The sequence below is a fragment of the Marmota monax genome, unplaced genomic scaffold, assembly GCF_021218885.2.
Source record: "Marmota monax isolate L192 unplaced genomic scaffold, Marmota_monax_Labrador192_F-V1.1 WCK01_AAM20220418_F8-fsc00047, whole genome shotgun sequence".
Classification (NCBI taxonomy): domain Eukaryota; kingdom Metazoa; phylum Chordata; class Mammalia; order Rodentia; family Sciuridae; genus Marmota; species Marmota monax.
The window spans coordinates 11598357-11624590 of NW_026692072.1; the positions used below are offsets into that span (position 1 = coordinate 11598357).

General features: G+C 53.0%; 1 protein-coding gene across 3 annotated transcripts in view; it reads left to right on the top strand.

The window, feature by feature from the left end:
* Positions 1 to 672: 672 nt before the first annotated feature.
* Positions 673 to 26234, top strand: part of Creb3l1 (cAMP responsive element binding protein 3 like 1) — a 33630-nt gene continuing 8068 nt past the window's right edge. For all 3 annotated transcript variants that reach the window (XM_046456958.2, XM_046456966.2, XM_046456976.2), the window contains exons 1-4: positions 673 to 1212; positions 21372 to 21600; positions 24618 to 24802; positions 25907 to 25985. In XM_046456958.2, coding sequence (XP_046312914.1) covers positions 1111 to 1212; positions 21372 to 21600; positions 24618 to 24802; positions 25907 to 25985 — 595 coding nt within the window. In that variant the 5' untranslated portion in view covers positions 673 to 1110. The remainder of the gene's footprint in view (positions 1213 to 21371; positions 21601 to 24617; positions 24803 to 25906; positions 25986 to 26234) is intronic.

Genomic DNA, 26234 nt, shown 5'->3' on the forward strand with positions numbered 1-26234 from the left:
CACTGGTGATTGACAAGAGGGGCACTCACCTCATTTCTTGCTTTTCACGCATCCCTTCCACTCACAGGAAGTACAGTTCTTGCCCTAAGGAGTGTCCTATGTATGTTGGGGATCAGTGGTGGCAGGGTTCATAGACATGTGAGCAAACGACTTCTCTATCATGGAAACAAGGGGGTAAGTACATCCCGTCCTGAGTGCACAGGGGTGGTAATTGCTCCACCCTGAGACTTCAGGGAAGGCTTCCTGGAGGAGGAGAACTGAGAGCTAAGAAGCTGAACTCTTCCCCACTGAGGGAAGGTCTCTGGAGGAGCCTGTGAGATGGAGTTGCCTGACTTTGGGTTTGGTTCCGGCTTTAGCAAGAAGGCTGGGAGAATAAAAATAATAGCTTCCTCATCGAGTTACAGGAACACGGCTGGTAAAGCCTCCACAAGATGCTGGTGTTCCAGGAACGCCATTAACGGTTCTAGGACGCTGTTGCTCTAAGCCCCTTCCTTGAGCGGTCAGAGAACAGAGACTGGCCAAGAAGCCTGGCTCGCAGATGTCTCTTTAAAAGGGGAGGGACGGTTCCTCAAGCCACGCCCTCCTCTCATTAATATTGAGTTATCGTGAATATTGATGTGGGGGCGTGGCGCCTCGGCCAGCTGGGCTTACCAGCCAGGGGTTCCCGGTTTCACTGAGAGGAAAGTGACAGAAGCTGTGCAGAGGGAGACGCAGAGAAAGCGCAGCGGCCGGCAGCCACACAGTCTCGGGGGAGCGCTCAGCTCCCCCACCCCCGGCTCCCACCCGGTCCGGGGGGCTCCTCCAGTCGGCAGCCCCACCCCTGGGCTCCCCATGGAAGGCAGCTTTGCCCCGGGAGGAGCAGGAGGAGGAGTCGGCTAAATGCCCACGGTGCGCCCAGGGCCCCTGAGCCCAGCCCGCTCTGCGCCGCAGCCCTAAGGCCCCCGCGCCCCCGACCCGGGACTGCGCCGCCTCCGCCTGCCCCTCCCCCGGGGCTTCGCCCGGGACCTGCCCCCCGCCCGCTCGCCCGCGCTCAGGCAGGAGCTCGGTGCTGGGCTCGCCGCCGCCCTGGAGTGAGGGAGCCCCGCCAAGGGGGTCCCGGAGCCGGCCGCGATGGACGCTGTCTTGGAACCCTTCCCGGCCGACAGGCTGTTCCCCGGATCCAGCTTCCTGGACTTGGGGGATCTGAACGAATCGGATTTCCTCAACAATGCGGTAAGCGAAGGGTCTCCTTCCCCACTGCACAACTCGCGGCCCTCGTCGCGGCGCGCTTGGGCCCCCAGAAAGACCGGACTACACCTCATTTGGGCAGGAGCCGGGGAGGGGGCTGGGTGCAGGGTGTCCTGGAGGAACACGTGCTGAGAGCTCTGAGATTTGGCGAGTAGGTCCCTCGACACCTCCCTTAACCCGGATCCTGGACAGGAGGCTCGAGGCTTGGGCCAGGGCGCGCCGCTCCTGGGGGTTCAGTTCGTGCAAACATTGACCTCTGCCTTCTAAGAGAAGGAGATTTCGAGGAGCCGGGGCCACCGGATTCTGCGATATGAGCTTGAGAAACACCAATTCTGCCCCCACCCATGTCTCCTAGCTGTCCCTTACCCGCCCCAGGGTTCTGGGACCTGGTCCGGCGCAAAGTGGCGGCGCCCTTTCTTGCGCCCCCTTTAGGGCCTTGGTGGCTCGGCTTCTGTATCTCCGCTGGGGGGCGCAGAGGGGAGCTTCAGAGGCCCAGAGACCCGACGATGCTCTTAGCGGGTCGCAGCCAGACCCAGGTTCGAAACCAGGCCCAGAAACTTAGGGGTGATTCCTTGACTACCCCGGAGAGTCAGGACCAAGACCTCCCAGAGAGGGATCTGAGGCTCAGGGCAACACAGGATGATTGTTCTGCTGGAGGACTTCTCTCCATCTCTGTCTCTAGTACACCGTGCTGTGTCTCTTTCCTCATGTCTCTTCTGAGTTTCTCTCTGTCTCTGAGTCTCTGTCCCTCTCCCCCGCCCCTCCTCCCGTGATTTCATGACCGTTTCTGACTTGGGCTTGTCTTTCTCCTTTCTTTCTCTTTCCCTCCCTCCCTAAGGAAACGTGGCTCTCTCTTTTCTTTCCTCCCTCCCTCCCTCTCAGGCTCAGCCTTAGGCCTAGATGGGGGAGGGGCACGGGCTCAGTAAAGGAGGAAATATCTGGGTTCAGAAGGGCTTGCCCTGATCTCAAGAATCTGGGAGATTTGGGGAGTCTAATGAAGTACCCTCACACACACAGCAGTGACCACCAGTTGCACCAAATTCATAAATGCGCTCCTGCATTTATGCACACACACTCACACACACACTCAACCCCTGGTCAAACACATAAAGGCCTCTCTACCTGCTGGCTTCTACCTTCTTTAAGATAAACTTGGCCACACAAGAGTCAAGTCCTTGGCAGACTGGGCATCTTGCACTTCCTTCTAAACTCCCTGGTGAAGAGATTGATGGGGGCATACATTTCTAAGAGACAGGAACCTGAACTGGGGAGACATGGGGTCTGAGGTCTCTCTGGTTTCCCTTATATAGCACATCTGTGTTACCTGCTCTCTTAGGAAGGCCCCTGGTCCCAGTTAGACAAACAGGCTAAGAGGACAAAGAGAGCTTACACTGGGCAGAGAGGACTGGAATCTAGTCCTGGATCTGCTTCCTCTGTGAGCTTGAGCCATGTCTCCCACTTGCCCCCATCCAGGCCTCAGTTTCCTTGTCTGTAAAATGGGGAAAGGTTGGGTCAGGTCTTTCTAAGGATGGTTCTGGAATAGCTCCTAGGAATCAAGCAGTGGATTTCTGCAGCTCCACACACCCCCTTGGTACTGACAAAAAATCTGGTGAGAGAGAAGAGGGCTTGCTGGAACTCGGCCCATCTGATCCAGGGGTGCCCTTGAGCCCCCTGCGAGCTTCCCTCAGCCCTTGGCAGCGCTGGTGAGGTTTTGAATGGACTGTGCTCCACCCGCAGCTCCTCAGCTCAGCATCCCCAGCTGCTCCTTTGGTCCAGCACAGGGAAGGAGCTCTGATTGGATCAGACAGTGGTGACCAGCACAGGGACACGGGGGAGGGAAAGTCCTGCTGGGCACACTCCTGCCCTGATGCCTGGGAAAGGCCAGGTGAGACAGGAGAGAGGGAAAGGTATCTAAAGGCACCGAGAAAGATCTCCCCAGCTAGGAATCGGGAGATTGTGCCTGCTATGCTTCTGCCGCTGGCCAGCTGGGCGGTTCAGACAAGTGGTTTTTCTTTTGGGCCTTGGTTCCCTCATCCAAAAAATTAGGGTATCAGAACCTTCCCCATGACATAATTTATTGGTGCATGATAATTTTACATAATAATGGGACTCATTATGCCGTATTCATACATGCACATAATTTGCTCAACTCATGGCATTATGGTAAAGATTCAGTGAAAAAATCAATGTAGCCTAAATAAAGCCTGGCATATAAGAGTCCACAGCCGAATTGTTCCAGAGACTGGATGGGGTGGTAGTGGGAGCTACTCAGCCAGGGGTGCCTTCTCTGGGGCTTCCATTTCCATGCTAGGGTCCTTTCTGGCAGGGATCCCAAAGCAACACTGTCCTGACTCTCTCTTCATTGTGCAAGAGGACAGGAAAATGTTTCCAGGGGTGAGGACAAAAAAAAAAAAAAAGCAGTATATGTACAAAAGATGAAAAAAAGTGTTTTCAATCTCCCTAAAAATCCAGATCTAGGCCTTTAAGTCATGTGGAAAACCTAGAGCTCTGTTGCTCTAAAAATAAGAAGCCAAGTGTATGCTCACCTTGACTCAGTCCGTGAGAAACGCCAGCACACACACAGGAGCCTGAGGACACACAGTCAAGGCCTACGGGTTTGCAGGTGGCTAAGGTGCTTTTTCTTCTGTGAGACCTTCGTGTGGCTACAGTCCTGTTCTCGTGATTCTCAGAGACCGCCCTCCCAAGTGCTTCCTTCCTGCCAGATGTGGGGGCTTCTCCTCCCTGCCCAGTTTCTGATGTACTCCCCCTTCCATTGTACCCTGAGATCAACCCTTAGCCCCTGGGTATGCATAAAAAAAAGGTCTGGATTGAGAGTTGGAGCAGAGGACCGGAGGGAGAGCAGGCCGTGGCACCAGGAGGTGGAGACACTAAGTCTGTGCGTGTCTTACCCTCATCTTGCTAAGGGGAAGGAATGGCTGTTTCTCCAGAGGGAGCTGGCTATGGATCCCAGAGAGCACCAGCTGGGAGGGGGTGGGGATGTCGAGGAGGAAGAGGAGGAGGAAGAGTTCTGTTGTCTCAGAGGGGAGCAGCAGGAAGCTGCAGGGATGTTTGCCCAGTACACTCATTCACCTCGAGCAGCTGGGGAGGCCAGGTGTGGGAATGGCGGGGACCCAGGGACCAACCCCAGGAGAAGGCAGCTGGGGGAGCTGCGGCTGATTGCTGCTCCCCAGATCCCCAGCCTGGCTTCTCCTGAGAGAACTGGGGAAAGCAGAGAACCACCCCCATCCCCAGCCTTTGGAGGATTTAGGGAGATTAGAGAAGTATGCGTGTTTGGATGTGTCTGTGTGGGTGGGCCTTTTACGGTCCTCAAAGGGGGCGGCACAGAGCAGAGTAGAATCCACTAGAAAAGAATGGACGAAGAAAAGCTAATGGAGGAGCCCAAGTCTTAGGGCTTCTATTCAAAAAGCAAGACTTCCTCACACACCCTCTCACCCAGACCCTGAGTTTCAGGTAGGGTTTCTTCTGTTTTGTTTTTGCCTCCACTGTTGAGGGACCAAGTTCCTCAAAGGCAGGGGCCTTGCTCTCTGTCCCCAGGACCTAGCATGGTGCTTTGCACGGGGTAGGCCGCAACCAGCTGTTGATAGCTGGATGGCTGGATGAATGAATGAAGGAGGTCCAGGCCAGACTCCACATTTTTCAGGGATAAGAGAAAAGAGTGCTTAAGCCTATCTGCTCCCAGTCATCAGTGTCCAGCAGCTCCCACTGTCTCTGAGATTCAGGAAGTGCTCTTCATAGTTTCCAATGAGTTGTCATTGCTACACAGGCTTTTGCAGCCCCTGCTTAAGGACAGACTAGAACTGGCTGCCCCGTGAAGATTTGAAGTTGTGGCTCAGACCTTATCTTTGAATATGGCTCTGGGGAGTCTGTCTTCCTCAGTCTGGTCTTCTTTGACTTGCTCTAGGATTCTCAGATCAATGCTCACCCAGCTTAAAACTAAGCCTGGTCCAGCCCTGCCCCAGGGCCTTTGCATATGTGGTTCCTGCCATCTGAAATGTTTTCCCCCTCTGTCTACTCCATCGCAGCCTCCCAATCTCAACTCAAATATCACCTCTTTCACAGATACCTCCCCAACCACCTAAAGTGGGACCCCCCCAATTATTTTCTGTCAATTCTTTGATTTATTCATAGTTCTGATCCAAGTGTTTTCATTGACTTATTATCCTTTTCCTCCATGAGAAAGTAACTTTCAAACTTGTCAGTTTCACACATTGCCCAAAACCTAGCACAGTATCCTGATGCCAGATATAATAAAACTCACCGTAATGCAATAAGTCAAGTCTACAGTTTCCAAATCATGTAAAATATGGAGTTGTGTTCCTGTAGGATTAAAAGCAGTGTGTTTCAGCTGCTCTGCGCTGTCACTGAAAACACAAAAGTAAACACTGTAGCTTCCTGTGCACCACGGGCCAATCGGAGAGCTAGCCCCTCGGAGCAGGAGGAGGCCTGCCTTCCCAGGACCACAAAATAAGAGATTTGCCCACTTTTTTTTTTTTTTTTTTTTTTTTTGAGATGGGTCTGGGCACAGAGCAGGGACCAAGTTTCAGACACATTGTAGAGGACACTTCTCTTTATAAGGAATTACTGTATTTGTAGAGAAAATTACTCTAGGCTGGGTCAGCCCTGGTAGTGGAAGTAAAAACTGATAAAACTACAGCAGAAGAGGCCTGAGGGTTTAAGAAGTGCCCTGAAGTTCCAGAAGGGGCTGAGGGTCCTCAGGGTCTTGGCCTGGCCTACCCTGAGTGGTGGGGATGCGGGTCCCCACAGGATGCTGGCTGCTCCCCAATCTGTGTGAGCCCACCCCACCGCACCTCCACCTTCCTGGACCAGCCAGGATCCCTCGTTCATTCACTAAAACACATGGCCATCCCTTCAACAACTGGACACCAAAAGGACATTTTTGCAGGTGCCAGGGGTACATGGATGAAGAAGACACATCTGTCCCTCCAGACACTCACACCTGTATGAGAAAGACAGAGGGGGAAACAAAGACTATGGTCACCATGGGGGGTGCCATAATTGAGCAGACCCTGCTGGGGAGCCTGAGCCAAGAGAGGGGTCATGGGAAGACCCTCCCCAGTTACTCCTATCCTTGATGGCAAAGGAGTTATTGGTCTTTTTTGTTGTCATTGTTCCCGGGGATTGAACTCAGGGGCACTCCACCACTGAGCCGCATCCCAGCCCTATTTTGTACTTTATTTAGAGACAAGGTCTCACTGAGTTGCTTAGCGCCTCACTTTTGCTGAGGCTGGCTTTGAACTCGCGATCCTCCTGCCTCAGCCTCCCAAGCCGCTGGGAGTTGTGCATCACTGGCGTAAGGAAGTTATTGGAAGACATTTTAGCAGGAAGAATGGGGTTTGTGTCCTTTTCATGGAGGGTATACAGGCGTTACTGTCCCTTATGCAGATGAGAACACTGAGAGTTGGAGGGACACATGTTAACTCTAAGGGCAGAAGTCTTGTGGAGGGAGCAAAGGAAGAGAGAGAGAAAAAGCTAGAAGCTAGCTCTCCCCACTCTTGTTCTAGTGTGAGCTTTGCCATCTACGGCAAGGAAAACTTGGGATCCTGGATGTCAGAGAGTCCCAGCCTTCAGCCTCACCCACTCCGATTCTTAGGGCACGGTAGAAGCCTAGAACTTTAGGGACACAGCCAGGGTTCCTGGACAGACCCCCATCCCATCCCCCTCCCTCTTCACCTATCCACCTCAGGTGCTGCTCCCCAGTCCTTCTGGGAGTTTACACATTTGCCCTCCACAGCTCCCAAGATTCCCCAGGAAGGTCTTTAAGAGGCACCTCGGTGGCAAGCCCTCCCTCCCCATGAGGCATGCCTCTTGCAAGTGCTGGTACCCAGGCCCTCCCAGAGCATCTCTCTCTGGGACCTGGCTTGCCCTTGAACCTCCCCCAAGAAACCAGCTCCAGATGCTGGAGAACAGGCTGTTCTTCTGGAAGTCTCAGCGCTCCGGGGGGCAGGATAGAGGAGGAAGATTTGGGTGGAGTTTAGTCAAGACCATGAGCATTGCTCTGGCTGGAACTCTATGTCACCCCCTTGAACAAGCCAGGGAAAGCCAAAATAAGTGGCAGGACCCTGGACCAGGATTGGGGAAAGTGTGGAAGTGGGAATATCTAGTTCAGGAGAAGCTGGAAGAGGCAGGATATGGTCCAGAATTCTGACCCTCGAAGGAAAAATGTCAAAGGCATCGATTTCCTTGGAAAGTCAAAGATCCTGATCCCCATAGCCTGGATGCACCATGTCATAATGAGGTCAACTTAACTGCTAAGAGCATGAGTGAGCTCCCTGCTGCCAGCCCAGGGCGCCGCCTTCCCCAGCCTCCAAGGACAGCTGAGCCCTCACTGCTGCCTCCTGGGCCCTTGGCTCTTGGTCCAGAAACCATGTCACCCATCAGAGAGAGGCTGACACATCTGGGCTGGGATGTGTGGACCCACATAACAGCTGGACAGCAGCAGCCACTCCCTCCCTACCCCATCCAAAAGAAAAACAAAAAATGAAAGCAGGAAAGGAGTGAGCAGGCCCTTCAGGCCCTCATGGAGAGCCAGGACAGGACGCAGCTCCTGGGCGGTGGCTGGGGGCTCGCCCGTGCAGGTGGGCGGGACTGAGCCCAGCCCGCAGGTCCTGCTCTCTCTGCAACACCTCACTCCTCACCTCCTGGGTTCCCCAACTCACCGTGGGGGCTTGAATGGATCCCTTCCCCTCTCCAGGGCTTGGCTTCCCCATTGCTGAATGCTTCAAGGAACCCTTGAACATAGGGAGTGTCCGTCATTACCTGTGGCTATTCCCTTGCTATGGGGCTAGTGACTGAGAGCTGGAAACGCGTATTTATTGGCTGAGTGGGTAGAAGGAGGAGCGGGTGAGGAAAGGTGGATTGAAGAGGGATGGATGGACGCATGGGCAGCTAGAAGGATGGGTGGAAGGAAGGGTGGAGCGAGTGGGGATGGGGAGGGCTGGTAGGCGGGAGGGTGAACAGTGAAACAGAGAAAGGACATTTCCACGCTTTCAGTTCTGATGGCCCCTTTTTTTTTAATAGTTTTAATGGTAGATGGACACAATACTTTCCTTTATTTTATTTATTTATTTTTATGTGGTACTGAGGATCTAAACCAGTGCCTCATGTGTGCTAGGCAACCACTGAGCCACAACCCCAGCCCCGATGGTCCTTTTTTTAAAGATACATTTTATTCATTCATTCCCTCATTCATTCAAATGGTGAATCTTAACCTAAATCCCACCTCTACCTTGCACTTGATCCTGATGGCCTTCCCTACTATGAAATATATTGTGTGCTAAAAAAATACATATCATGCATATGTCTGATCTATAAGCTCTGATAAAATGGGTACCTGTGAACTCATTGCCCAGTTTAAGAAATAGAACCAACTCTGAATATCTTGGTCTTTCAAAGCCACTTGAATTTGGGCAAGAGGTAGTGGTACACCCTGAGTCTACCCATTCTGGGCAGATTTAGAACAAGAAAGTCCTGAGACTGGCTGCCCACTTCCAGGCCCAATCTGAGCAGACTGGCAAGTGTGAGGTCAAAGGGCAAACAGCTGGATAAGCAGTGACCAGAATGTACTGAGGTGGGGTGGGGTGAGGTGCTCAGTTCTGGTACTACACGGCCCCAGGAAGGAATCCTGGCTGTCACCACCTGTCATCTGGGTGAGCTTAGCAGGTGCTTTCCCCCCTTCAAACTTAATCTTCATGCCTAAAGTTGGGAAGACGGTGAAACAGAGTTCTTACAAGGAGTCTATTAGAAATCCCCATGAGGTCCAGGTGCGGTGGCACACGCCTGTAATCTCAGCAGCTTGGGAGGCAGAGGCAGGAGGATTGTGAGTTCAAAGCCAGCCTCAGCAAAAGCGAGGAGCTAAGCAACTCAGTGAAACCCTGTCTGTAAATAAAATTTAAAAAAGGTCTGGGGGGCTGGGGATGTGGCTCAAGCGGTAGCGCGCTCGCCTGGCATGCGTGCGGCCCAGGTTCGATCCTCAGCACCACATACAAACAAAGATGTTGTGTCCGCTGAAAACTAAAAAAAAAAAAAAAATCGATAAATATTAAAAAAGGTCTGGGGATGTGGCTCAGTGGTTGAGTGCCCCTGAGTTCAATCCCTGATATCAAAAAATAAAAAAAGAAAGAAATCCTCATGAGGGTTTAGCACAGTGCCTGGTGCACAGTAAGCCCTCTGTGGACAATAGCTGCTGTTGCTGCTGCTATTTTTATTCTAATTATCACTGTCACTACCTGAAAGGAAGATCTTCAGCACTGGACAGCCCTAGAGAATGTCCCGTCTTCTCCAGCCCTACACTGAGCCCTATCACAGGGATCTTATTTTCCTCTTGGTCTGACCTCTGCAGATGACCTTTTTTTAAAGACCAAAACCCTTGGGGTCCCTTCTCGGTGCTCTGTGTTCCTGGGCATCAGGAGAAGAATGTCCAGGGAGAAGCAAAATGGGGGCCCTGGGGCATGAACCCCACGCATGGACTTGAGGAGCCCATATTTTGTACCTGGCCTTTTACTGGGTGCTGCACTAGGTGCTGAGAGGGTGGCAGGACCATTTCTTCAGCACCAGGGTTGCAACGGCTCCATAATGACCGTGGGCCTCAGCTTCCTCATCCATGGAGCAAGGCACTCATAGTACCGACTTCATCTTGTGAAGCTGAAGTGAGATCCTGCATGTGAGGAACTAGAACAGTACCTAGCATCTAGATATTAGCTATTATTATTTTCATTATCATTACTAGTAGGCATGATATATGCTAGGCCCTGTGTGAGGCCCTGCAGAGAGTTCAAGGATAGAATCTGTCCTCGATCCTATCCTCAAGAAAGTTAAAGTTAGGGGCTGGGAATGTGGCTCAAGCGGTAGCGCGCTCGCCTGGCATGCGTGCGGCCCAGGTTTGATCCTCAGCACCACATACAAACAAAGATGTTGTGTCCGCCGAAAACTAAAAATAAATATATTTTTTTAAAAAAGTTAAAGTTAAACTGGACACGGTGGCACATGCCTATAATCCTAGTGATTCAGGAGACTGATGAAGGAAGATGGCAAGTTCAAAGCCACCCTGGGCTACTTAGTAAGACCTTGTCTCAAATTAAAAACTCAAAAGGGCTGGAGAAGTAGCTCAGTGGTAAAGCACTCGCTTAACATGTGTGAAGCCCTAGGTTCAACTCCAAGTACGGGAGGCTGCGGAGTGGGGGGTGGGGGGTGGTGTTTAAAGTTTGGGAGGATAAATGGGTCGCCTTGTGTATAGAATTCAGGACATAATATCAACAAGTAACAGCAGTCTGCAAATGCTATGGTATTAATAAGAGGAAGAGGACTCTTTAAGCTGTACAATCAGGACAGGCTTCTTAGAGGAAGCGGTGTGATCTGGACCCTAAAGGATGGGAGGAGTTGGGACAAGGAGATGGGGGCAAAGCATTCCCAGCGCTGGGATGCCCGAGGCAAAGCCCCTGCAGCAGAGAGGATCCCAGCAGGGTTAAGGAGTTGGGAGTGGTCAGTCCAGCTGGGCTGGAGGGAGGAGAAGGTGAGGGGCTCTAACTGCAGGGGCAAGTCAGGATCAGGTTGTGACAGGCCTTGAATCCATGCAAGGGAGCTGGGAGGTTTTTCAGGGACAAGAGGGAGCCAGTGATAGTTCTGGAATGGTTAAGGTGGTGGTGGACCTAGCTCCTCTGGCAGGTCTAGAGTCCCTTAGGGGAATGTCAGCTGTCCGCCTGTCTAGATAACCAGGGGCTCTCCCCAGGGGAGACAGCACTGTGGGCTTTCCCAGAGCCCTGGGCCACCCGAGGCAGCGGCCGGCCGGCCCGGGCCCCTTCTCTCCTCCACTCCCACCGCATGCCCTGATGTGACTCTCACACTGGGCCAGGAGCACCCTTCCCTGTGGCTCTTCCTAGCTCTCAGAGCCAGGCTGGCCTGGGGAGGCCAAGGCAACCCCGCCCTTGCAAAAGGATGGGCTGTGCCTCTTTGGGGCTGGGATCTCTAGCCTGAACCACGTCCTGCCCCCTGCCCAATCCTAGGACACTAATAGGGTTCCCCAAGCGCCTCTAATAGCTCAGGACCTCCACTATCAGACAAAGAATGTTCCGTTAACCCCAGGGCCTAGAAGGACCTGAACCTTCTGGGGCCCAGCCCAGCCTGGCACCCTACCTCCTTGGCCCCACTAGCCCTCAGCTGGGATAAGGTGCCCAGAGCCCCTCTCAATCCTCCCAGGGAAGAGGCCCAGCCCTGCCCTCTGCCGCCCCAAAGCCTTCACCCCTTTCTTTCCAGGGCTGCAAATCAGTTCCACATTTGGGATCTGGCCTGCTCTATCAGAAGGCTCCCCTCCCCGTCAGCTTCGGCTCCCATCTCCCTCCACCCCACACAGCATTCGGGGTCTGCAGAAGGGGAAGGGCTCCTGCCTCCGACAACCCCTTCAGAGGTCTGAGAGGGAGGTGGGCTGTGGCCAGGAGCCAGAGACATGGTGGACACCAATCCCCCTCCCATGGGCAGGGGAGATGAGAGGGGAAGGGCGGGCGGGAGGAGGAGCAGAGGCAGAGTCTGAGCAAAGCAGATGAGGGACGGGGCTGGGGGTGGTGAGGGAACTCGGAGGTAGTTCCCAGCTCAGCACATTCCTGAGACATCTGGACGTGCTGGAAGGGCCCCAGCTGGCCCACAGGGCTGTGGCTCAAGCTTCTCCAGTCTGTGATGTCAGGACCCAGCACTCCCTGCTCCTCTGAGTCCCCCTGGCCTGGGGTCCACCTTGGGGCCCCGTACCAGGTGGTCTCCCCAGAACCCTCACTCTCAGTGAGCAAGGCAGAGTCCCGAGGACCACAGGGGTGGGCCTGGGTAGTGTGACAGGAGGCCAACACAGAAGATGGGGGATTTGCCCAGCTGACTGACTCAAATTCTTCTCTGGGCTGACGCCAGCCCCTCCCTTCTCCTTGGAAAGGAGATAGAGACAAATGAACCCTCTGGAAAGAGCTGCTGACCGTGAGCTGTGTGATCCTGGGCAAGTCCGCTCCCATCCCTGGCCTTCAGTTTTCCTCATCTATAATAATAATAGTAACAGTTACGATGAATGAGAGCCTTCGACGTGCCCTGCATGGTTTAAAGCATTTTACAAATGTTCTCTCAATTCATCCTCATAGTAACGCGGTAGAATAAATGAAAGTACCTCCATTTCATAGCCTAGACTAAGGCTCAGAGAGGTTAAATAGCCTGCCCAAGGCTACACAGCATGTTAGCAGAGCCAGGTTAGAACCCAGGTCTGCCGCCTTTGCCATTGGAATATATTGCTCCTGCCAATAAGAGGAGGAGGATCTCATGCTGCGCTAAAATTATAATGATTTCTTTTGGCCATCGTGGGTCTCTTCAAGAAGGACAAGGCAGGCATTAGTCACACACTGGGAGGGGGAAGGAGGCAGGGGCAGCTAGCTTTGGAGCATCTGGTGGGTCAAGAGTCTTTGGAGGCCAGCGAGGTCCAGACCCTAGGGGCTACAGTCACAGCCTGATCCCCAGCCGAGCCCAGGGGCCCCACACCTTCCCCGAAGGACTGGAGTCAATAAGGGGAGAGAATAGCACTTCTTCCAAAAATAAAACCCCAGGACAACTCAGACAGGCCGGGTCCATGAGGAAGCCAGAGGCTGAGGAGAGGGAGGAGGCCAAGGGAATTCCAGCCCGAGCCAGGCGGCAGGCTCCAGCCCAGCAGGTCTTCCAGCTGGCCAAGGCCCCAGAGCAGCTCCGCCGCTGGCCACTGGGCCCCATTTACACCCCTGGAATGGCCTCAGCCTGGGGCTCGCTCCTCAGCACTGAGTGGGGTCTGTGCTCCTCAGGTAGCTCATCTGGCTGGGGCTAGAAACAAAGAGCCTTCCTTGGGCACGAACAACCTGGAGAATGGGTACAGCAGCCACACCAGGGAGGAGCTGAGGGAAGGAGGCCAAGCCAATGGAAACTCTGCCTGGAGCAGGAGCGAGCTGGCATGGGAACGCGATTCAGGACAGTAATTCCTGGAGGCTCTGCTGCAGAAGAAAGGGCCTCAGTCCCTTAGCTCACTGACATTCCTCCATTGACCCAGTCAATCAGTTAGTCAGTCATCAAACATCTGAGAGCTATCTGAGTACTCTAGGCTTTGGGGATAAGAACAAGATTTGAACACAATAAGATAGACGCAATGTAAGCGAATTGCTTCAAGCTACACTAGGGAACTTTGTCCCTATCCTAAGGGCAGTATGAAGTCATCGATGGATGTTGGGCAGGGGAATGACATGGTCATTTCAGGGTTTTAAAAGATCCCTCTTGATGCTGCTCTTCGAAACATGGATTCACCTCCATAAGTGGGGTAGTCTCACCATTAGTTAGGAAGTCTTTTGTGAGCAGGAAATCAGGCCTGTTCATTTCTGGGTACATAGTAGGTGCTCGGTAAATACCCTATGAATGATGGATACATGAATGCAACAGATTGCCCTTATTCTCCAGAGGCGCCCCCTGCCCAGCGCCAGCCCTGGCACTCTGTTTGCAGTGTCCTGAGCTGTCCCACAAAGATCCTCTGGCCACTGTGTATGGACCAACGTCTCCAGCAGCCAGACCCAGGGCTGCTGTGCTCTCGGTGGTGCCAGTCACAGCTAATCCCAACCCCGGGGCGGCAGCACTCACTGCCATGGCTTCCTCCTGCCCAGACAGTGCCTGGCGCCCACCCCAGGGTTGGGCCACAGCACATAGGCAGCCTGGTCAAAAGATGCCAGGGGTTGGCCGAGAACCTGAGGGACCTGTGGCCTGGCCAGGACAGGGTAACTGGTGTGAGGCTTAGACTACCAGGGCTGGGGGTGCAGAGCATACACAACCTTCCAGGACTCTCCCTCTGCACCCCCAGCACAGTGGGTGCCCGCATGCCCTTTACTAATTCCGTTCTTCTTCCCAACACACACTGGCATACACACACACTAACTCGGTCCCTATGCTGGCCCCTCCTCCAGTCCCAGCCCTCACTGTCCCAGTCCCAGGCAAGCCTGAGACTCCCAAATCTCCTTCGCTGGGTCTCACATGACACAGTCATCTCAGACCCGTGGCTTGGCACAGTCAGCATTTAGCTCTGTGATTATAAGAAATGTTGCCTGTGTTTGTGTGAAACTGTGACCATAACTGTGCCTGCGTGCGCCCATGTCTGGAGTGACTGCGTGTGTGTGTGTGTGTGTGTGTGAGTGTGCATCTCTATTGTGTTTGTTTTTGTGGTGCTGGGGATGGTTCTGGTGTCTCCTGCGAGCTCAGCAAGCTCTCTGCCACGGAGCCACACCCCCAGCCTGAGTGTGCCAATTTGAATCGGTGTTATTCTGATCACATCTGATGAGTGACTTGTCGGGTTTGTATGCTCCACAGTATGCAAGCCTGGGAGGGTGTGTGTATGTGTGACAGCACCCCTGTGAGGCCGTGCATGGAACTACCTGAATGTGGCAAAGGGTGTGTTTTGTCTTTCATTGTGTGGTGTCAGAGAAATGGAGATTCCCTGTGTAAAAGGAACCTCCCAGCCCATGTCTGTATAGACTGGGCACACGTGTGTGTGCATGCACACACAGAAGCATTCCTGCTTATTTGGATTTGGGCATGCGGTGAACAGTTCAGCGGGGAGAAAATGTGAAACCTCAGCATCTGCCCTCCCTGGGCCTGTGGGGAGTGGAGGGGGAGGGGAAGGGCAAGGTGGGAGGTTGGAACAATGGACTCTCCTACACCCCCATGTCCTGTCAGGATACACAGGGAGGGTTGGCTTCACCCCTTCTAGTTCATAAGAGGCCAGGGAAGAAAGAGCCCGCTCTCCAGGGACTAATTCTCTTCACCCTGGTCCTGCTGCCCCCTTCAGTAAGGTCATGGATGATAACTCATGAGGAAACTGGGACCCAGAGAGGCAGCACCACCTGACCCTGCCAGGTCTCAGAGCAAAGCTGGGTCTTGAACTGGGACCTCCAGGGTCTGATCCCAGTGCCTCTTCCCATCATGGGATAACCTTACATTCTAAGTGTGGGAAGACAAGTCCTCTGTCTCTTGGGACCCCTAAGTACTCTATGGCAATATGACATAGAGTACTTAGGCTTAAGAACCAAGAAGGGTCTGCGACAACTGGGAACCCAGGGGCCCACCCTCCTCTCCCTGCTCTCTCTTGACCCATTCCCCCCACACAAACTCACTCTGGGCACACAGTGACTCAGAATGGTGGCCCTTCAGCTTGAAATGGGGGCAATTTTCTAGTGACCACGAAGCAAGTAACCGTCCGGGAATGTATGGGTCAGTGTGTTTGGGGGAGGGGGGATGTCTGTGGGCCCAGCCTGCGGGGGAAGAAAGGGGGAAATGTGAGAGGACTCTCCTCCCATCTCTCCCCAGAGCTCACTTTCTCGGAAGGAATGTTCGGGCTTGGGATTCCCCCCCACCCCTTATCCCACAGCTCTGCCTGGACCCACTCCGGTCTCCCCGCCTCCCCCCACAAGCACAGATGGGAGTAGCCTGCGCGGATGGGAGGGGCAGAAGCCAGGGACAGGGGTGCAAGCGCCACGGAGCTGGCGGCCTGAAGGAAGGGGGATGCTCCAGGTCGGGAAAGGCCCTTCTCCCGCACACACGCACCCCAGCAAGCATCTGCGCCCCCAGAGCTTTGCCCAGCCTGCACTGACTCCAGTGGAAGGATTAAAGGCGCGGGAGGGAGTAGGGAGAGGAACCGCAGCCAGTACTAATACCGCCCCGAGAATGTCGCCTCTCCCCCACCAAGGTCAGAGACTCCACTGTCCCATCAGTGCGCCCACAATAGGATTAATCGAGGAGGAGAGGAAGGAGCTGATCCGGAAAAGCGGCGAAGGGACTTAAGAATTGGAGCCTGGCCCGCCCCTGAGCGCGGCGAGGAGACCCGCCCTCTCCACCAGCCCCTCCTCGCGCGACAGGGGCGGGGCTTTGCAACAGATAAGGGTTTTGGGACGCTGTGGGACCGCCGTTTCTACCGCTGCCCCAGACGCGGAAGGAAATAGGAGGGTCCCAGGCCACCCTTCTCCGCTCCAGTGCCCGGCGGGCAGCTCGGGCCGGACACCCTCCTCGGGGCCAGCCAGCGTTCCTCCCGCGCCCTCCCGGCCCCGCTAGCAGAGGCTCGCAGCCTCCTCCCATTGGCCAGGAGCTCTGCGGCCCTCGCCAATGAGCAGGCCGGATTCCCGCGGGGGTGCCCCGCCCCCCTCGAGCGCGCCGGAGTTAACCATTTGTGGGCCGCGCGCAATAGACAGATCGTTCTCTAAAATGCCTAGGGGACGTGCAGCTGAGCCCGGGCGCCCAGAGAAGGTGCAGCCGAGACGGGGGATAGGTGGATCTGCGAGACGGAGAGCTCCGGACCTCTCCTGCAAGAGTGTGTGGAGCCGACGCCGGCTCCGCGTGGCAGCCGAGGAGCTTATATTGGCACGACTGTAGGAAAAAGACTTTAATGAGGAGGGAAACAAATCATAATGTTTCCTTCTCTGGCTTCCCACCCCCGTTGCCTGGAAAGGCACCCCCGTAGAACGCTCACCCCGAGTAAAACCCTATCCCCTTCAGAACGTTGATGCACAACACTCTTCCCTTTCTGGACGCTTGGCCTCTGGCCTCTCTCTACCCCGTCTGCCCACCGCCCCCAATTTCCCTGAACAATCTAAACCTGAACTTTTTGTGTGTGAACACGGAAAAGGGCTGGATGGGGAGCAGGTACAGTGGCCGGGCTGGGGCTGGGGAGGTCTGAAGTCTCTCGAGTGGGCTTTCCAGGAATTGGGGAAGGTGGTTGCAGAAGTTAACACCACACCGCCCCCAGAACGATGCTGAACCCTACCCTCAACATTACCAACTTGCTCTTTGACCCTAGATAGATGGCTTTCCCCTCTCTGACCTATTTCTCATTAACAAATGCAAGGGATGGGTGCCAGGAGTGGTGGCACATGCCTGTAATCCCAGCTACTGGGGAGGCTGAGGCAGGATTGCAAGTTCGAGGCCAATCTCAGCAATTAAGTTAGATCCTGTCTCATAAAAGAGCAAGTGGGGAGGGGCTGGGGATGTTGGCTCAGTGGCTGTGCACCTCTGGGTTCAATTGCCAGTTCCAAAATAATAATAATAAGAGGAAGAAGAAGAAGAAGAAATGTGAGGAATGGGAGGAGATTTTTCAGGTCCCTTCTGTCTCTAAATCATAACTGCTGAGCTGCTAAGAGGTCAGGCACCATATGAAAGTAGGGCTACAAAACCCTCAAAGAGGAGACCCTGGCAGCAGTGCTCCCCTGAGAAGCAGGTGGGCCTGGGGGTAAAGGACTTGTCCACCATCCACCTAACACCTAAGGAAGCCCTAAACAAGGAGGACTAAAACTGCCTGGCCCTTGGCCGCCCTTCTCTTCACTTGGCACCCACTGCTCTGGAAGCTCCGTCCTGCTGGGCTTTGGCTGCTGTTCTAGCAGGTGGGGGTGGGGGCTCCTCACAAAAACAGAGTTCCCTCAGTAAATTCCAGTGGGCACTGCAAAAGGGGTCTCTGAAGGCCTGGAGCCAAGGCCTTCAGGGACCCGTGCCCAGACTGGAGGAAACTCTGTCTTCTCTCAGGCCCCCGGGAAGGGGCTTGGCAAACCCTTATCTGCTGAGAAGCAGCTGCTGGAGAAATACCTAAGCAGCTGACTCACACTCTCCCCCTCTCACAAACCCTTCTCTCTGCCCCCCTCCCCCCAAGGCCTGTGAGAGACCCTGAGGGGAGGGCTATGAGGAAGCACCCAGCTGGGCTGGTCCTGCCTTGCCTTGGATGTGACTTGTCCCTCTCTGGCTCTGACTGACTGGGTGGTTGGAGGGCAGAGGGTTTTATCCCATAAAGGGCTTCTGTCTGGGATCACAGTTACTCTTGTTCAGCAGACCTCTGACGTCCTGGTCCTGCTGCACTCCAGGAATTGATGGACAGTTGCTATCCTGCTCTTTGGGATTCCAGGCCCTGTTCCTCCACCAGGATGTAATGAGGGTCTAAGAGGTGAACAAGACAGAGACCTGTCCAACAGGCAGTTACCAAAGAGAGGAAGAAGGGTGGTGTTTGGGGAAGGGCTGGACAGTGAGGGACTGTGGACACTTCCCTGTTCTACTTAGCTCCCTGGGCCTCTGCTCCCTGTCTGTCAAATACAAAGATGCATCTTCCGTATCTCACTGGGTAATTGTGAGGATTAAATGAAATGATGCGTATGACAGCAGCTTGGAAGGTTAAAACCACAACAGCAATGCAGGATGATGATTATGATTATGATTTCCGGCAGACTGGAAGTGGGAGGTACCTACCATTGGGGTTACTGAACCCATTTTGTCCTGGATTCTCTTAACATGCTTGTTTACAGAGTAAGACCAAATCACCTCCCAGTTTGGGTTGTAAGCTCAGCCCAGATCCAGAGTTTAAGGGCTGTAGTTCTCATAATGATAACAAATCAAATACCTGCTACATATATACAAGTTTTCTGTATATATGTAGCAGGTATTTGATTTGTTATCATTATGAGAACTATCGCCCTTATCATTCATTATTTTAAGAGATGAGAACTGAGGGGCTGGGGTTGTGGCTCAAGTGGTAGAATGCTCGCCTAGCAGGCATGAGGCACTGGGTTCAATCCTCAGCACCACATAAATGTAAAATAAAGATATTGTGTCCACTTAAAACCTAAAATAAATATTTAAAAATAAAAAAAGAGATGAGAACTGAATATTTAACAAGTATTTGGTCCTCCTGACAATGCTGTGAGGCAGGAATTATTATTTTCCCTTTAGGGGTAAGGAAATTTCTTGGTTTTGTTTTTATCCCCCCCACACACAACCCGTTTGTTTGTTTTTTAACCAGGGATTGAACTGAGGGATGCTTAACCACTGAGCCACATCCCTATTTTATTTACAGACAGGGTCTTGCTGAATTGCTTAGGGTCTCACTAAGTTACTGAGGCTGGCTTTGAATCCAAGATCCTCCTGCCTCAGTCTTTGGGATCACAGGTGTGTGCCACTGCACCGGGCTGGTTAAGAAATTCAGGCACAGAGAAATTAGGACACTTAACAAATAGAAAGCAAGACTCCTCATCCCTTGTTCCTCCCCGATGGACTCAAGTGGCCTTGAACCTTCTTCTCAGACAGAAGCCTTCTCTGCTTATCCCTGCTGGATTGGAACAGGCTTCTTATAGTCCAGGCCACAAAAAGCCAATGACTCTGTACCTTAAGCCAATCCCTTGACACCAGCCATTAATCCAGGGCCTAAGCAACCAACACCCTGCCTCTTCCAACATACCAGCAAATATTTTCGTTCAATAAATAATGAATGAACAAAAAGTACTTTTTTTTTTCATGTAGTACTTGGGACTGAATCTGGGAGTGCCCTACCACTGAGCTACATCCCCAAACCTTTTTATTTTTATTTTGGTACAGGGTCGCCCTAAGTTCCCCAGGCTGTCCTCAAACTTGTGACCCTCCTGCCTCAGTCTCCCAAAGCTCTAGGAGAGTGGCATGTGCCACTGTGTCTAGCAATAGCAACAATTCTTTACACATTTATAGTTTTTCTTTTGAGTCAGGGGTCTTGCTATGTTGCTGGGGCTGGTCTCTAACCTCTAGGTTCAAGCAAACTTCCTGCCTTAGTCTCCCAAGTTGCTGGGACTATAGGCTCTGGCCAGTGTACTTGTACTTTCCTTAGAGAGAAAAAAAGCTTATAAGCCCCTATTGTGTGTCAGTCCCTGGAATGATTTATCAGTGACACTATTTAGCATTTGTTGAGCAATTACTATGTGCCAGGAGGCTATCCTAAGGCTTTACATGTATTAACTGTTTTTATCTTCATAACAATTTTAGTGGGTAAGAACTACTATGGACCCCTCTGTACCGATAAGGAAACAAAACAGAGAGGTTAATTAACTTTCCCCAGCTCATGGAAACCAAGATTTTGTCAGATATTTTTGTTTCTAAGGAATATATTTTACATCATTATCAAGCACACACACAGAGAGATACACACACATAAATGGAGATAAAGTTGTCAACAGGTATTTAATTGTTTTGTGTGCTATGTGCTCAGATATTTTTTACTCTTTTGTTCAGTTGTATTTTTTTTCTTAAATTCTGGTTAGAAATACTCAAGGTTCTCACTTTCATGTGAAAGTTTAAAAAGTTGGTCTCATAGAAATAATGAGTCGAATAGTAGGGCACCATGTGGAGAGGGTTTGGGGAAAGAGTGGTTACCGGCTACAGGGGTGCAGTTGGAAAGGACAAGTCACTCTAATGTCCTGCACCACAATAGGGTAAGGTGTGGTTGACCACAGTTAATTGTATATTTCAAAATAGAAAAAAAAAAAAAGAGGATTCTGAATGTTCCTAACACAAAGAAATGATAAATGTTTGAGGTGATAAAGATACCGATTACCCTGATCAAGTCATTACATGCAATGATACATGTACACCGTGTACATGTACTGAAATGTCACCCTGTACCCCATAAATATGGAAAATTATTATGTGTCAAGTAAAAATCTTTAAAAATATATTTTTAAAATTCTGGTCATGACCCACTAAGTTGATTTCATAACCTATTAATGAGTCATAGCTCTGAGTCATAGCTACAAGTACCCAGGGATTCGAACCTGAGCACCAGGGCTCCAGAGCCTCATCTCTTGGTATGAAGAGTGGCTTGGGAAAGGGAGACTCTGGAGGCATGAGGACAGATGGGGAGTATGCTGATGAAGGGACTGGAGGCCTCGAGAATCCCACCAGCCTGTGTCATCCTCTCCCGACATGCCTGCAAAACACAATGCAATGTCACTAGGTTGCCTTAGAGATGCACACTTGCTCAGTTCTCCTAGAAACAGACTCAGGCAGTTTAAGTGATGTGCCAAGGTCACAGCCCGGGGTCCTGTTGTCTGGACCCATGCAGAACTCCCCCTTCAGAATGAAGCTGGTGAGGACCCCGGTGACCCAGGTGACTGGTGACAGTGGTAATGACAGTGAGAAAAATGAAAAGACCCAGTCATGGTGTGGTCCTGGGGAGGTCGGTGGCAGCGGTGGTGGTTTTCATGGTGGGGGTAGAGCATAGGGAGGTGACCACACCACAGCAAGGCCTGCACTCGGTTCCCAAGCCAAGCTGAGTCCCCTCTCCTCTCCTCTCCTCTCCTCCCTCCCAGCACTTTCCGGAGCACCTGGACCACTTTGTGGAGAACATGGAGGACTTCTCCAATGACCTGTTCAGCAGCTTCTTTGATGACCCTGTGCTGGACGAGAAGAGCCCCCTGCTGGACATGGAACTGGACTCCCCGGCACCGGGCATCCAGGCTGAGCACAGCTACTCCCTGAGTGGGGACTCGGCACCTCAGAGCCCCCTCGTGCCCATTAAGATGGAGGACACCACTCAGGGTAAGAGGTGGAGGGCCCAGGGACAGGGCAGGTCTGCCAGGCCCAGGAGGGCGCAGCCTCTGAGCAACAGGAGGGAGTGGCTATGGCCTGAGACTCCAGAGGAGCCACCCACACACACCTCAGCAGGTGCACCTCCCTGCTTTTGGGGTCTTCCTTAATCAAACCTTTATGGGTGCTTCTCAAAAGGAATTTTGCTGACTTAGTTCAAAAACCAGTTCACAAAGCTTGGTTCCTAGACCTGCAACATCACCTGAGGACCTGTTAGGAGCAAATCCTTGGCTCCCAGCCCAGCCCTGCCCAGCCACGCCAGGGCCGGGCCCAGCTTCCCAGAGTTCTGTTGGGATTGAGAATCACTGACTTAGAACAACAGTGGAAGCAATTAAATAACTCATGTAGACAATAAGTTTCTAGAACTTTTTTCGCCTCCTCCTACTGAGATGTCCCTCTGAGCTGCTACCTGGGAGGCCCTGTACCCAGCTTTTAATCCTGAAGGTGGGCTCTCCAAACTCCCCTCTCTCCTGACTTCCTGTGTTAAAGCAAAGGGCTTTGGAGTCCTTCCACTCTGGTAGTCAGTGAAGACTCGCTCTGTGTCCATCTAGAAACACAGTCCTTCAATCATCCCCTCAAGTGCAAGTGGGCCTGGCTCTGTCCATTTTGGCTGAGTGATGGCGGATACCTCCCTTAACCTAGAAGCCTCAGTAGTTTCATTTAGCAGTGGGAATAACAGTGAACATTCTGAGAGCATCCTCCAGTATATAAAGTGCCTCCATGTTAATTATCTCTTTTAAGACTCACAACGGACAAGAATGAGGCAAGAATCACTTTTATCATCATCTCTATTTGACATGCAAGAAAGATGAGACTTCATAAAAATGGATTTTTTTTGTCTAGGTCATGCACACACTAAGATGCAAATGGAGACTTACAAGTCAGCCCCCCAATTCTATGTCTCACCCACTTCCACCACTACTGCCAGCCTCAAATGCAGCAAGAGCTAATGGGTTAGGAGCCCAACAGGATTTGCTGTGCATTCCAGTACATTCACTGGCTTCTGGGTGACCTCAAGCAACTTTTTTAACCTCTCTGGGCCCCTGTTTCCTCAATTGTAAAATGAAAATAATATGTACTTGAAAGTTCTGGACAAATTAAAAAACATGCACATAAAGTACCCACTCAGGGCTCAGCATATAATATATATTAGTAATCAGGGCTATTTTCCCTGTACCTATCAAAGTCCTGTTAATACCATGAGTGGCTAAATCAATGAAAAGTGTTCTTGCTCCTCTTCCCCTTCAGAGGACATTGGCCTTGAGTGAGTTTCTTAACTGTCTCCTCTGATTCATGTACTCAGCGGGAGAACAGCAGTGCCTGCCCTGTGGAGTTTGGGGAAGAGGAGTAAGGTCATGAGCTTAGAGCTGTGCTCTTTGCAAGAAGTTTGAGCTGTGCCCGAGGGTCTTGGAGCCCCCAGGAGCACATACAGGCCTCCGTATCCCTGCCATGAGGGCAGGAGCACTTTCTAGGGGTTTACGTGGCTCTAGGGCTCATGTTGCTGAGGTCCCAGCTGGCCACTGTGCCCTGGCCTTAGGCACATCTTGGAGCCTCCGTGAGGTCTCAGGCCCCCGCCTGGGGAAGGGCAGTGGTGTGGGGTGGACCCCCTCCCTCGACAGGTTCTCTGTCCACCCCTGCTGGTCCTGCCCAACACCTCCTTGGCCACCCCAAGTCTATTTTTAAAGCAATTTGTCTGTGGGCCCTTTACGGGGACAGCTTCCCGGAGCCCAGCAGCCTGGCCCTGTAATTTGGGAAGATTGTGGGTGTTCCTGGAGCCTAGGGGCAGCCTGTGGCCTAGAGATGGGGCTCTCAGGCTCCCAGCAGGGTGGGGCCTGGCCTCTGAGGTGGTCTCCAGGAGGTGCTGACCCCTCTCCCCACCCACAGTGGGCCACAAAGTCCAGAGTCCCCTCCAGCCCTTCCCTGCATGTGGCTCCCCATCCCCCTGCCTCACACTGCTTCTCTGGCTGCCAGGCACTGGGGCCACCATCAGCAGGGCTGACTTGGGGTGGAGGACTGTGGGAAAGGGTGATGGCCACCAGCCCCAGGGCCCAAGTGAGACCAGAAGACCCACTCGATGGGCAGGAGGTAGACTCTGCCCTTCGGGAAACCTGAGTATCTCCCCCTAGACCTGTGGATTCTTTCTCCTCGATGTGTTTCTAGTAGGTTCTTCCCTCTCCATTCTCACTGCCATTGCTTTTCTTTAGCCTTCCTCCTCTCTTGCCTGGGCGATATATTTCAGCAGCTTCCCATGGGTCTCCCTGCCTCCATCTGCCTGTAGCCAGTCCTGTCCCCACACGTGGGCAGAGCAGTCCTTTTTAACATCACCAATTCTAGCACGTTTGAAACGCTTCGGTGGCTTCCTATCACCTTTGGATAAAGTCACAGGTCTGGGCCCAGTCTCAAGGGCATGCCACCCGCGGACCTCCCTGCCTCCACATCCCTGGGTATGCCAGCTACACTAAGCTGCTTGAGGCTCTTGCTAGATCCCCCGCACCTGGCACAGTGCTCAGCAAATGTTTACTGGATAACAGTAATTATTTTAATACGAGCTTCCATTTACAGATCATTTTTTTCTCATCAGGTACTGTGTTATGTTTTTGATGTGCATTATATTATTTAATCCTCAAAACCTACCTGTTAGGTGTATCCTCTTCCTTTCCCCTTTTAAAGAGGAAGCTGAAACTCAGAGAGGGTAAGCAACTTGCCTAAGGTCACAGCACAGCCAGTCAGGAGGGATCCAGGCCCCCTGCCCAAGCCCTTTCTGTCAGCTGCCAAAGACATGCTCACCTTTTCTGGCCCTGGGCCATCCTGCCCTCTCACCTCACAAGGGCCCCCACTTTTCCTGCCCACCTTCTGGTGTCCCCTGTGTCACTCCTCAGTCCAGCCCTGTGCAGCTCCCAGCAGGCAGGAGGGGGCTGGGCTCTCTACTCTGGGAGTGGCCTGAGCCTGGATCCTGCCCTCTCCCCCAGATGTGGAACATGGAGCCTGGGCGCTGGGACACAAGCTGTGCTCCATCATGGTGAAGCAGGAGCAGAGCCCGGAGCTGCCCGTGGACCCCCTGGCTGCCTCCTCAGCCATGGCCGCTGCTGCCGCCATGGCCACCACCCCGCTGCTGGGCCTCAGCCCCCTGTCCAGGCTGCCCATCCCCCACCAGGTGAGCCCAGGGACAATGGTAAGGGCTGAGGGAGGGGGGGGCTGGTGAGTCTGTGGAAGAGGTGCCAAAGCGCTATGCCCCCACCCCAGGACTCTGAATAGGCCATAGTGGGAACCTCAGGCCTGAGGGTCAGAAGTCACAGGCCCGGCTCTGCCTCCCCCTCGGGCTGCTCCTTCGCCATCCTACAATGAGTACAAATGCTTGGAGGAAGCTGAGAACGTGCAGGGAACCAGACAGGGGCGGCCAGGGAACTAGGCAGTGGACCAGGGTCTCAGAGATGGGGTCAGCCCAGGCCCCACCTTTTCTCATTGCTTCAGGATTTTTTAAAAAGAAGGCAAAACCAAATGTAAATACAAAAATGTGCTGTGTTTCTATTTCAATAGCGTATATCTATGAGATTAATAAAGCACACTCTCACGCCAAACCCCACCTCCACTTCCCTGAATCTGTAGATAAGGGCCTCCCGCGGGAAATCCAAGACCCTCCCTGGAATGTGCGGCCCAGACCACTGGCTGCTGGGAGAGGCCCTGCCTGGGTCCCGCTCTGCTCCTGACTCCGTTCTGGGCACACTGCATTCCCTCTTTCTTCCTCAGCTTCTTTCTCTGTACAATGGGTGCATGAACCCCCCTAAAGTGCTCGTGAGCTACAGTATCATGACCAGTTTCTGCTGGCTGCTGACCCAGTGGGGAGAGGTGCTCCCCAAATCTAGCACCTAACACCACGCCTTCCTCAAAGAGACCACCGCTTGCGTGTGTGTGCTGGTAGTCACATGTGTGCTGCCACGTGTGTTCCTGAAGTCCTCTGTGGAACAAGTTTGTAATAGAAATGAATAGAAGTGCATGTTTGTTAAGAACGCAAATCTGGTTCCGTCAGTTCCCTGTGTGAACCCTGAGGGGCTCTCATTGCTTCCCTTAGGTGTCACTTGGCTTTTCCCAGCAGGAGAACCTGCCTGTTTCCTCTGGTCTGTGCCTGGAACCCCAAGCCCAGCCACTTCCTGGGCTGTGCAGGGGCGACCACCAGCCTCAGGGAGGGAGGGATGGCGGTGGACACAGGGTGGGAACCACCCCAGGGACAGCTCATGGACTGGACCTGCCTCTTTCTCAGGCCCCAGGAGAGATGCCTCAGCTGCCAGTGATCAAAGCAGAGCCCCAGGAGGCAAGCCAGTTCCTCAAAGTGACACCAGGTAAGTGTGTCCAGGGACGCTTTTCTCCTCCGGCCCACTCCTGCCCCTTGAGTCCCCACTTTACCTAAATACCCTCTCCTTCCCACCTTACCTACCCCGTCCATCCATGTTCCCTCCTCTCCTTCCGGCCCTCCCTGCTCAGTTAAGGACTGCCATCACCTTCCTGCTGATCCTGCTTTCATCCGCTCACTAACCAAAGCCACTCCACAGCCACCCATCACCCTCCAGCCGACTGTCCGTCTGTCCGTC